This window comes from Antechinus flavipes, chromosome 2, assembly GCF_016432865.1.
Source record: "Antechinus flavipes isolate AdamAnt ecotype Samford, QLD, Australia chromosome 2, AdamAnt_v2, whole genome shotgun sequence".
NCBI lineage: Eukaryota > Metazoa > Chordata > Mammalia > Dasyuromorphia > Dasyuridae > Antechinus > Antechinus flavipes.
The window spans coordinates 369,937,137-369,949,939 of NC_067399.1; the positions used below are offsets into that span (position 1 = coordinate 369,937,137).

Genomic DNA, 12,803 nt, shown 5'->3' on the forward strand with positions numbered 1-12,803 from the left:
ACACTTCTCCCACCACAAAGAGATGATTCTGATCAATCCTAACAATTATCACCAAATGCTGAAAGTCAGACCTGATCTAATCCAGTCCAGTGGTTCAGCATTAGAATGAAGTGAAACTGAACTATTTACATAGGAAATTTACTCAGGCAAAACCTGGAAAGAATATCCAACAAGGGCATAGTATTAATTCAGCTGAACAGCTTCCCTGTCTCTTTGTAATTCAGTAAATTCTCATTGAAGGGTTCCTGAGTCTTTCAATGCTGACTTTTAAATGAAGGGCATCAGGAGGCTCTATTAATGGACAATTCTTTGTAGACTAGACCAGTAAAGTCTCAAGGACAATTTCAGTTCCTTTTAAAGGAAAAAAAAACTACCTATTCATTCTATTAAGCCTAAAAGTATTATATCAGTTTAATTTGGCATTATATTTATAATGATACTGGAAGAAACATTGTTCCTTTTCCCTAGCTGCCCATCATGACTAGAATGTAGTCCCTCTTCATCTCCAACTCTGGCTTCTTTCAAGACTTAACCCTATAATGGATGAAGAATAGGTTTCAGAGTCAGTAAAAATATGGATTCAGGTTTCACTTCTGACACATGTTGGATGTGTGACCCTAGGCAAGAAACAACTTCTCAATTTTTTAGCTAATAGAACCATAAGTTTCAGAGAAGATGGTGATCTGTATTGATAGGGCATGTTTTCTCATCTAGAAATTCCTTCTAGCAATAAAATCACAGATCCCAACTCTACCCTCTATTAAAAATAATAATAATAGGTAACACTTTTTAACATATTTTAAGTTTTTCATTGTCTTATTCATACATTCCCTCATTTGACACTATAGAAGGTAGGAAATATAAATATAGGATCACAATATGCTAATTCATAGATCTAGATCTCAAATGGATTTTTTTTAGAAGTGGCCATCATTGGCAGGATTTGAACCAAAGTCAGTTCCATTAACCCTATTTATAGACTCATGAAGTACCAGATCCTCAGACAGACTGACATGGAAAGCCTTCCATGATCTGGTGCCAATTTACCTTTCTAGGCTTATTGTATATTACTTGCCTTCACACATTCCAGATAAGTTGGACTATTAACCATTCCCTATATTCAAAACTCTCTCTTCCATCTTTGTGCCTTCCATGGAGATTAAAATTATCCCACCTTTAAGAAGAGAGACTAAGGCAGATGTCTGAGCCAATGGCACTTTATTAAAGGGTCCATTGTTGCCTCTCATAAAATGGATCTCAGATCTTCCTCATGATCTAAGATTCCATTTCCTTCCAGGGCCCTATTCTTATAGAATTAGATGTCCAGTCATTCTGAAAGAGCTATAGCAATTACAGAATAATTCCATTAATTAACATATGATGTATAAGCTAAAATAAGCAATATGTCATCAGCGTCACAAGTTGGGTGAACCAAGGAATATCTCCATATAAGATGGACAGGATTCTCCTTAATTTGGGCTGAAGGAAATGGTACAAGCTATCATAGTCAGAGCCTTAAATAGTCATGAAATGGTCATTGTTTCTTTTGGACAAGTGATTAGTCTGGAGGTACAAAAATATTTTGGAGGACTTTCCTTGTAGTTGTGATCTTTCTGCCACACTGGGCTTGATAACCATTACAAGGGCCTTTAGTTAAATTCCTATGGTTAAGGAATTCAACTTAGAATCTGCTCATGGTTCTGAGGTCTTATATACAGATCTTTGATATGATTCTTTCATATTGATTAATGCTGATTGGAATAGAGTAGGGGTTCTAAATGAATTACTTCTCTCATTTCTCCCAAGCTATTAACCACCACTGTTCTCATTCCAATTCTTAAGTATTCTCACTTCCCACAAACCATCTTATACTACTCCTCTATATCCGTTAGCAAGATGTAAGCAAGCATCTTGAGAGCAAAAACTATTTCATTTTTGTCTCTGTGTCCCTAGCACATAACTGTGCCAGCCACATGAAAGGAACTAAATAGATATTTGTTGTGGGCCTCAATGAGAACGTTAAGGTTCAGAACAGCTACCTAAGTTGCCTTAAATCACAGAGATCAGAAGAGGCAAAGCCAGCATTCCTTGCCTGCTTTTCCAACTCTAAATCCATCTCTCTTTGCCCAATGCAGTGATGCTTCCCAGCCTACTCATCTGTGGGGAAAAAAAATAATAATAATACTTACCTACATCCCTGCTATACTTTACATGGTTGTGAGGAGAAGAAAAGATAATGTATGTAAAGTACTTGTAAAACTAGGGATACCATAGGAAAAAATTGCCTATTATTATTATTCCCATGGATGAAATTTGAAGAGTGTTCAAGCATTAGAGAAATCTGAATCACCATTGACTATTATTCTTCTTTGCCAGAAAAAAATCCAAGATGAAAAGTCAAGGTTTCAGAAAGGAAATCAAGCAAAATTAATTCACCCAAAGCCAAAGGAAAACACTCCTGCATTTGTCAATTACATAGACTTCCCTGAGCTGGGAATATCTGCAGTCCAACTTTGTGTACCAGAGCTCTTTTTCCCTGGGTTTCCATTAAATTCTAAACAGGCACAATTTAATCAAGTTTAACAAGCCGGAAGGAGGGGACGCCTCTTGAGCTAGCTGCACACTCCCGGAATCTGCATCACTGTCATCCCAAACTCCTGGTTTTCAGTTGATGCTTTTAAACACTTGTTTCTATGGTAACTTTACAAGGTCAGAGCACAGGAGGGAGGGGGAAAGTTAGTTCAGCAAGACAAAAGGTGGCTTGGACTGCCTGAATTTGAAATCAAAGGAGGTCAGGGTTGGAAAGAACCAGAGATGTCATCTAGACCCACCCACCTTTCTTCAGAAGAGGAAACTGAGGGAATGGAGAAAGCAGATAGAAGACAACACTTAGAGGTGAGAGGATTGACCAGCAAGGTCATATAGCAATTCAGTGACAGAATGAAGACTAAAAAGATCATAGTAATGAGCAAACTGCCACTGCCAATCTCCTTTAGGATTTGCAAAGCACTTTACACACTACATTCCTGTGAGGCAGGTGGTGCTAATATAACTGTAGTCATCTTACAGACAATGAAACTGGTGAATAGCTACATCAGACATGGAAAGATATAAAACCATTAGTTTTCCAAGCCAGGATATAAAGTGATGTCTCCTCTCCCAAAGTGCTATCCCTTAAATTCCACAACACATTTCCTGACTGTGCTTTGGCATAAGATTGTTCCCCATTTCTGAAACAAATTCCCTCCTCACTCCTGCCTATTAGAATCCCTAGTTCGCTTCAAAGCTCAAACAGCAATTCCTATACAAGGCCTTTGCTGATTTATTCTAGTTGGAATGTCTTCCCACAGTTTGTCTTGTATTTATTTTGTATATGGTACAATGGGGAAAAAGTATTGGGTTGGGAGTCAAAGGACCTGAGCTCAATCCTACCTTTGACTCTTTTTATCTGTATGACTTGCAAGTTACTTATTCCATTCTGTTTCTGTAGCTGCAAAATGAGAAAGTGGGACTAGATGTCCTTGGATGTCCCTTATAGTTCTAAATCTATGCTGCCTCCTGCCCCTATATAAGTTCCTTGAAAGAAGGGTCTCTCTCTCTCAGTAGAATAAATCTTGAAACCAAGACTCTGTGCCTCTTGCATTCTTAATCATGGATCAAAATAATTAGAAGGGGCCTCATCTAGTTCAGCCCCTATTCCACAAAGGAGGAAACTAAAGCTCAGGGAAGAATTAGACATATGCCCAAATTAACATAGCAGTAAACTTCAAAGTGAAGACTCAAAACCACCACTTCTATCAAAATACATTTTCCATACCATCAAAAATGAACAGAAAGTTTAAGAAGAAAAAAGAAAAAAAGAGAAAAAGGGAGGGAAATAAAGAGAGAAGAAAAGCAGAAAGAGAAAGAAAAAAGGAAGGAAGGAAGGAAGAAAAGGAAAGAGAAAGAAAGAAAGAAAGAAAGAAAGAAAGAAAGAAAGAAAGAAAGAAAGAAAGAAAGAAAGAAAGAAAGAAAGAAAGAAAACAGGAAGAAAGAAAGAAAACAGGAAGGAAGGAAGGAAAGAAGGAAGGAAAGAAAGAAAGAAGGAAGGAAGGAAAAAAGAAAGGAAGGAAGGAAGGAAGGAAGGAAGGAAGGAAGGAAGGAAGGAAGGAAAGAAAAAAGAAAAAAGAAAAGGAAAGAAGGAGGAAGGGAGGGAGGAAGGAAGGGTCAGCTTAGTAAAATTATCACAGCCACAATTCTGAAAGTATATGCAACATTTCCCATTCTTAATCCCCCATCTTTAAAAAGAAGGGGAGGGAGAGAGAAAGAGAGATCGTCTGAACTCTTCTCTATGTCCAAACTTATTCATTATAATTCTACAATCTTTTAAAATATTTTTATCCTTCTCATTTAAACTGTGGTTGTTATTATGTATATTGTTTTCCTGAGTTTGTTTACTTCCCTCTGCATCTTTTCATGTTTTTCCTTCTTCTCTGATTTAATTATTTTCAATAACTCCTTGAAGTAAGGTCTTACTTGACCTCCTTGAGGTAAGGTCTCAAGACCTTCTCTGCCTAGAAGCAGAGCCTAGGTCAAAGTGTGTGGATATTTTAGTCAATCTGAATACTTTTTCTAAAGTCAGTTGACATGAAGGCTTGAAATCCCATCCATAGGAGTACCAGTTCACTACAGATGCTGTCAAAAGTCCCTAGGCACCAAAGGAGGCTTTAAAATGGAAAATTAACTTGGTACTAGGAAATTGGCTCTGGGACTCTTCGCTGCTTCCACTGGCTGATAATTCAAAAGCATCCGGGTTTTGATTTTATCATCATGATGCCCCCAATCCTCTTCACCACGAGCCTGGCATAAGGTTCTGGCAGCTAGCTGCCAGGCAGTTCGGGTCCTTTCAATGAACAATGGCCAGAGATATCCCATGATAATACACACATCGAACTCCATTCTGAGCTTCCGACAGCTAATTGGGAGATCGGATGCACAGGACGAGAGTCCATTAGTCATTTAGTGGTTGTCCTAATATTGTTCTCTGGCTCAGTGGCACTTTCATTAGCCCAACATAGAGAGGATGGTCTCATCATATGCTCAGTCACAGCACAATCAGCCTGGAAGCCCCCGGGTTGGCCCCTCTTCTCCGCACCATCCCTAACATTGACAAGGTGTCTCTGCTCTCAACAGAACCTCGGCTGTGGGCAATAATTCACGGCCAATCTAATGACCCAGTGCTTATCGGGGCCCATGCAGGGCTGCTAATAGGAGAGTGACCTCTAGTTTATATGTGCCATTACTGTTCATTAGTGATAATTACATTCTTTTAATCCACAACGCACATACATGCAGACGGGAAATCAGGATTCACTGCTCAGACGCTGCAAAGAAAGGGACATTTGAAAACAACTCTGACAAATACACAAAGGATAATGGCAAATTGAAAAGTCCTTTGGTCAAAAGGAAGCCTACAAGGTTATTTCATTCATACTCCTGCCTTCATGTAGCATTATGCTTCTTATTGATTCATGATTCAAATGATAATTTCAACAATGTTAAAAACAAAACTGATATTTCTAGATTCTAAATTTATAGTTTACAAAAATGCCTTCCTTATATCAGCTCTGGAAGGTAGCATTGGATTTGGTGTCTTGCTATCTGTATTTGAATCCTAGCTCTTAGAGTAGCCATGTGAATATGAGACAGTTACTTCCTCTGAGTTTCAACTTCCTCACTTAAAAAAATGAGGATCTACCTCATGGAGTTACTGTGAAGAAAGGGTTCATAAATCTCAAAGGCATTTTAGAAACATAGAGATTTTGTTAACAATTATTACTCTTATAAGCCCCATTTGACAGGTGAGAAAACTGAGATCCAGAGAGACAAATGACCAGCAGGTGGCCATGTGGTTAGTGTCACAACTGATACAGAGCCAAGTCTCTTAACTCCCAATACAGGGCTGTTTTTACTTTGATACCACACTGCCTTTCAATTATCAAAACTTTGGATAGGCTAGACAAAGATTACACAAGATGAAGTTTAACAGATTCATGTAAAGTTCTGTATTTACATTCAATTTCATCCCCATGAGGATAAGATGGAATCTTAACTTGACAGCAGCTTTAAAAAAATAAGAAGAAAAAGACCAGAGGTTTTGATTGGCCACAAACTAAATGTGAGTCCACAGTGCAATTCAGTTTTTCAAAAGGCTCACTTGAATTAAGATAAGATATGGCAGTGTGCCAGAGTTGGAATTGGGAAAACCAGGATTCAAATCTTGACTCAGACAGTCACTAGCTGTATGACCCCTTTCAGCATCAATTTCCTCATTTGTAAAATAAAAAGGCTGGACTCAGCCTCAATTTCCTCATCTGTAAAAGAGTTGGATTCAGCCTCTTTGGTCCCTTCCAGTTCAAAGCTATAACTTTCTGATAGTCCCTATTGTACTTTGAGTTGGGCAGACCTGATCTGAAAGACTATCCATCTGTGGGTTCCATTTTTCCTTAGTCTCCTAGAAAAGAAATTTCAATGCCTCCTCTCGATGATAGTTAATTTTCTCAAAAGCATCACAACTGAAAAGTCCCTTCTCCTGTCTAATCTAAATTCACCCCGGGATAGAATAAGCAAGTTTCCTATCAGCAAGAACACAGAGCATACATCATCCCCTTCATCAATACAGTTCAAAGAAGGCGGTTTGGGAGTCTTTTGTTCCCACCTAGATGTGTTAGACTAGATTTCTTCACACCCTCAGGAACCTCAGCATCCTGCAAGATCGCTTCAGCCTTGCTATCCACACGTCATCACTATTCTCTAGTGCTGGGTCTCCTCTGAATCAAGGAGTGATCCTCCCCAAACCTCCATTTAAGGTACATGCCAAAATGAGTCAACTCTTTGGCAGGTGGGGTGGGGCGGAGAATGATGAAGACAAAGGGGAAAGGCAATCAAGGTTAAGTGACTTGTCCAGGGTCACACAGCTAGTAAGTATTTGAGGCTGAATTTAAAATCAAGTCCTCTCAATAGACCACAGTCTATTGGTCTAGCCAATGTGCCACCTCGCTGCTCTCATCCATCTCCTCATTTCCCAGCCAGCTGGACTCCTTTGGACCTTTTCATCATTTTCCATTCCCACCCTATGCCAAGTATATTCCTCTCCCTTCCCCATTTTCAGTTCCCTTTTGTGTATTGTCTTCCCCCTTAGATTGTAAGCTCCTTGCAGTAAGGAACTGTCTTTCTTCTTCATATTTGCATCTCCAGGGCTTAGCATAGTGCCTGGCACAAAGTAGACTCTTAATAAATATTGGAAAATTGGCTGATCAAGTCAGAATAACTTGGTGCTGACATATTAGCTTCAAGAACCGAGGGCAAGTCATTTAAACACATCACAGAAACTTCAAAAATCATGCACTCCAATTCCTGACCCAAGCAGGAATCTCCACCTCTCTTTTCCCCATCTCCACGAGTGCTCATCCAGCCTCTACTTGAAAACCTCCAGGGTAACTTTGTCCACTTTTGGACAGCATTAATTATGAAGTGTTTTTTTTTTTTGCCTCAAGTTGAAACCTGCCTCCCCTTTGCCCTCTGTCTGGGCACAGGCAGAATAAGTTTAACCTTCTTTTCTCTAAGACAGCCCTTCAAATACCTAAAGACAGATTTCACAGCCCTCCTCATCCCTCATAAGTCTTCTCTCCTCCAGGCTAAGCATCTACTGTTCTATTTTAACCCATCCTTACATGGCATGGTCTAATCCTATATCAATCCTGGTCACTGACCTTGGTCACCATGAAATTTATCAATGAGACTCATAAAATGTAGTGGCCAGAAGTAAATACACACTCCACATGTCATCTGACCAAAGAAGGGTTCAGTAGGGACTTATCTCTTTTCTCATTCTATGACCATGCCTCCAATAATTCAACCTAAACTGATATTTGCTTTGTTAGCTACCTCTTTAAGGCTCTATTTACCACCTATAAAATGGGGGAAGGAATTCTTGCACTACCCATCTCCTAAGGTTATTATGAGAAAAAAGCTTTGTAAACAATGTAGAGCTACATAAACATGAGATGTCATTATTATGGTCCGTAACAGAAGGGACTCCTAGCAAAAGACCTTCAGCAATTTTGACTCAATTGCATAACCTGTCCCCCCAAAATATCAAAATACATAATTAACTACGGAAAGTGGGGGGAAAGAAAATTTACCTTATGAAGAAGGAAGCTGCAGCAGAAGTACCTGTTGAGACTCCCCCTGGTGCCACCAAACTCTGTGAAGTACCAGAGGGACAACATCCAGGCTGATCACAGCGGTGCTGCCCAGAGGCTCCTTGGCCATGAGGTCCATCCTTCACCTGCTCTGGAACTGCTTCTGCCTGGGGCGCAGGGAGAAAGTAAAAGACAGCAATTAGTGTACAGAGTAAGATGTAAAGTTCTCTTCTGGTGGGCCTTTCATAATTTCATCCCAACTATCCTCTTCAGTCTTATGTCCCATTACACCCTTTCATGTGCTCTGTGTTCTTGCTGCTCTTTGTATCCTACTCTCTTCCAACCATTTCCTCCATTCTCCATGGCTGGAAAATTATTCCTTACTCATCTCCTACCAAAACCCTTCTCTTCCTTCAAAGCCCAGTTCAGGTACTGCTACCTACAAGAAGTCTCCTTTGAATCCATCAGTTGAAAGGAATCATACTTTTAATTCTATAGCACTTTACCTATTTCCTATCCCCACCACACTCTCTTAAAGCATATTTATCAATATGTGTGTGTAACCCCATCTTCAATAGCCTATAAACTACCTAAGGAACTATATTTTACAACTTTGAATAAGCTAGTACCTAGTACAGAATATTACATATTATAAGTACTTAAATAAGTTTTGTTTAAATCAATTTGCACTTTGCCTAATATAAGCAGAGATATATAATTCATAAAAGACACTGGTTCTACAGCCTAATGTTGGCAAAGCAAGAATGGAAGACAGAAGGGTATGTGCTACAGCATGAAGATAGCCAGAGGTTTGCTCATGCTCCCCTCTCTGGAAGACCCTCTCTCTCCGTGATGCCCATTGAAAATGAGGCAGCCCAGTAGAGCAAAGAGATGAGGATACCTGCATCTGGCTCCTTTGCCACATCCTTTGTTCTCAATGATTAGTCATCCAGGTGACCATTTTGCTGGGAGAGAGCTAACCAAATAGAAGTGGCTGCCTCTTCATTCTGCAGCATCTTCCCCAGGGAAACTCAATGCATAGCTTTTCAGGCTAGAGAAGGGTGGAGAACTTGAATGAAAATTTCATAATGTTGCCTATCTTTATAGAACCCACAAGAAAGACGTCCTACAGGATACATGTTTGGTTTATGCCTCAAATTTTGTCTTTATAATATATAGCCTTCTACTGTGATTTGTATTTGAATATGGATTTGTCTTGTTTCTTCAGCCAGACTATAAGGGATCGTGACTTATATCTCCTGGTGTCCCATATGGTTCCTGGCACAGAGTAACCAGATAATAAAATTTCTGTGACCCCCTATTGCCAAAGTTGATAGAATGAATGCTGGGCTTGGCATTAGGAAACTCAAATTCAAGTTTTATTTCTGATAAGAAAGTCACATCCTTGACACTTGTTTTCTCATTTTCAAAATGAGACTGCCTCATCATCATCATATACTGTCTACCTCTCGAGGTTGTTATAAAGAAAGTGCTTTGTCAATGTTATTTAAAGTGCTATAGAAATAAAGCTCAAACTCCTCTGCCTGGCATTCAAAAGCCCCCTATAATAGTAATAATGAGGACGTGATGTGACACAATAGAAAAAGTACTAGACTGGATAACTCTGGCCAAATCATTTAACTTTTCTGCTGTTCAGAAAATGAGAATTATACTAATAGTTACTACCTTCCAGAATTGTTGTGAAGATAAAAGGAGATAAGGTTTGTAAAGCACTTTATATTATTATTATTATATAGTATTCCTTTGCCTTCCTGTTTTTATCTCATGATTCCAATCCATAAATTCTATACTTCAAAAAAACCTATTTTTGTCCCCCAAATAAAGCATATACTGTCAGTCTCCATGCCTTTTTGCTCATAATAATCCCTACACCTATAATGTTTTCCCCTTTTCACCATTGGAATTCATCTTTTAAAACCTAAATCAAAAGATATCACCCAAAGAAAGCTTTCTCTGATTTACTACTTTGTTAATAATCCCATCCCTCAGACTCAAACTGGCACTTTGTTTTTAACCTCTTTATCATAATTATGATATAATAGTCTGTATCCCTCCTGCCTCAATGTTCAAATGGGGCTAAAATAAGACCTGTCCAGAAAATATGTAGGGTATTAACAGTGACTTGGGGATGGGTTTAAAAGTGTTTATTCCCTAATTTAGTTTCCCATTTTTACTACACCATTTCATTAAATGTCTTTACTTTGAATTCAAACTCATCGGGTTTGATCTGGTAAAATAAACAGTAGTAGGGGCTCGTTTGTAATAGATCTGAGCATCTAACTATTTCTATAGTACCATAGATCTATTCTGCTCATAGGATTCCCAATCTAGTGCTCTCTTAACTTCTGAATGATTACTAAGCTGATCTGTGACTTTTCCTTCCTGTCCTAAATGATTCTAAAGTATCTATAAATGGATAGATTGAGTGACTTGGAAAGTATAACTACCTATGTTCCTTCATTCAGGTCATCACCTAAAATTCACTGCCTGGAAACAGCCACAAGGTTTCCCAGCTCCCTGATTCTCTCTGGACAAAGTTACCAAAAACTCAGGCAACCCTATGGTTGAGATTGGCTGGAGGTTCCAAATTCCAAGGCCAAGAAACCCCAATGCACAGAGCAGCCAGGCTGTCCATCCCAGAGCACAAAAGGGTGTAATTAGAGGAGACACCACAATAAATATTTGTCAGAGCCTTAATTGTGCCATGTATGATAATATATGATGTTCCCGTCACCTGAAATACTACTCTGACATTTCCCACTAATTAGCTAAAATAAATTTCAGAAAGGGAGACAGTCTTGTAATGAAGGACAGAAGCAATTACACGCTCCCTGGGATGCCTGCAAACTTTAAATCCTGGTACACTGTATATCACTTTTTATACCTGCCTTTCCCAGGGACAGACCAGGGAGGCCCTCCACATTTGACTGCTTTCCACAAAGTTCCTTTGTTACACAGAACTTAATGGACCCCATCCTGAGGGCATAGGAGCAGGAAGCCTGCTGTCTGATAGAAGTGCAACCTGTCACCCAGTCCACATCATACATTTGACCAAATTTGGTGTCCTTTATCTCACTATCCTGTTTTAAAAAAAAAAAAAGAAAAAGAAAAAGAAAAATGTCAAGTGATCCTTCCCTTTCATTGCCTACTCACTGAATCATAGAACATCAGAATTAGAAGAAACCTTATCTCAGAACATGGAATCATTTGCAACATGAGGTACATACTGTAGGTATTTATTATGACCATTTCATAAATCACAGGATGCGTTTTTCTGTTTTCTGTCTATGAAAACTGTCTCTCTAGCCAGAATGGGAGCTCCCTGAAGGCAGAGCGTAAGTCTTTATTTCTGTCTTACCCCACTCACAGCAGAATCTCTGCTAGGCTTGGAGATTCAGGCTAGAATTGCAGAATTTAACAAAAGAATAATCTGCTAGACTCCATCAAGCTAAATAACCCCCTACCCGGCCCATCTTTCCTTCCCAATCCCTGAGCACTCAGGACTTCTCCTTGGAGATGGGAGACATGGGGAATCCTGTTTCCTGAACAATACTGAGCATGTGCACAAGCCATCATGGTTGTTGCTGGGCCATCCAAACCAAGCCCATGGCTGCTGGGGCATGTTGCCAGCTTCATCCACTTCCTTGCCCAGCCAAATGTGTCTTGTTTTCCTGGATGTGCTCCAGTCCCTGGAAACTGACCTGTCTCTTCTGGTCCACAAAGCTCTTCTGCAGCCACTGCAGGTATTTCTCTGCTCCATCTAATGGACTAGCGACAGCCAAACCCTGCACAAAAACTGGAACTGGGCGGTACAGAAGAAGCAAATTGGAAGGAAAGAGACCCAGAGCAGGGAGAGTTAGGGGAAAGGGAAGGCAAGGGGAGAGGGAACAGGGGAAGTCTTGCAGGGAGTCAGGATGGGGGATGAGAGGATGAGACAGGAAATGAAAGGTTTCTAAAAACAAAAAACTGAGAGCAGCTTCACAAAGGAGCAACTTAAGTAAAAGTATGAAGAGAGGGGGAAAAATAAATAAGATTTCTTTTTTTTTATATGACATGATTCATTTGGATAGTTCCTATTCTAATTTTTATCATAATAATTGAGTTCCATTCAACTAGAATTCATCAAAGGACCTATGTACCAGTCAGCTGAGAATACAAAGAAGAAAACCAAAACTACCCCTGCCCTCAAGGGACTCACATTCTATTTGAAAATATGAATGTCCTCTTTTCATTGATATAATCAGACCTTCCTCAGATAGCCTTAGCAGAGAGTTCATAGTTTCTTTGGGGATTTTTTTTTGAGGGGGGGACCCAAAATTGTCATTACCCAGCAGGCAGTTCTCTGGGAATAAACCTTTCCACTTTTTACTAAGCTCACACAGCAGATACAGCATCCATCAGTAAGCAACTTTCCTTTTTTTTCTTTTTTTGAGGGGGGAGGTAATTGGATTGGATGACTTGCACAGGGTCACACAGCTAGTATATATCAAATGTCTGAGGCCAAATTCGAACTCAGGTCCTCCTGATTTCAGGACCAGTGCCCTATCCACTTATATATACACATATGTATGCATATGTGTTTATGTATGTGTGTTATTT

The 12,803-nt window shown here is 39.5% G+C and overlaps 1 protein-coding gene across 1 annotated transcript in view; it reads right to left on the reverse strand.

Moving 5' to 3' along the window:
* Positions 1 to 12,803, reverse strand: part of KIF26A (kinesin family member 26A) — a 168,535-nt gene that overhangs the window by 75,983 nt on the left and 79,749 nt on the right. The window contains exon 4 of the mRNA XM_051978274.1: positions 8,184 to 8,350. Within this exon, the coding sequence (XP_051834234.1) occupies positions 8,184 to 8,350 (167 nt within the window). The remainder of the gene's footprint in view (positions 1 to 8,183; positions 8,351 to 12,803) is intronic.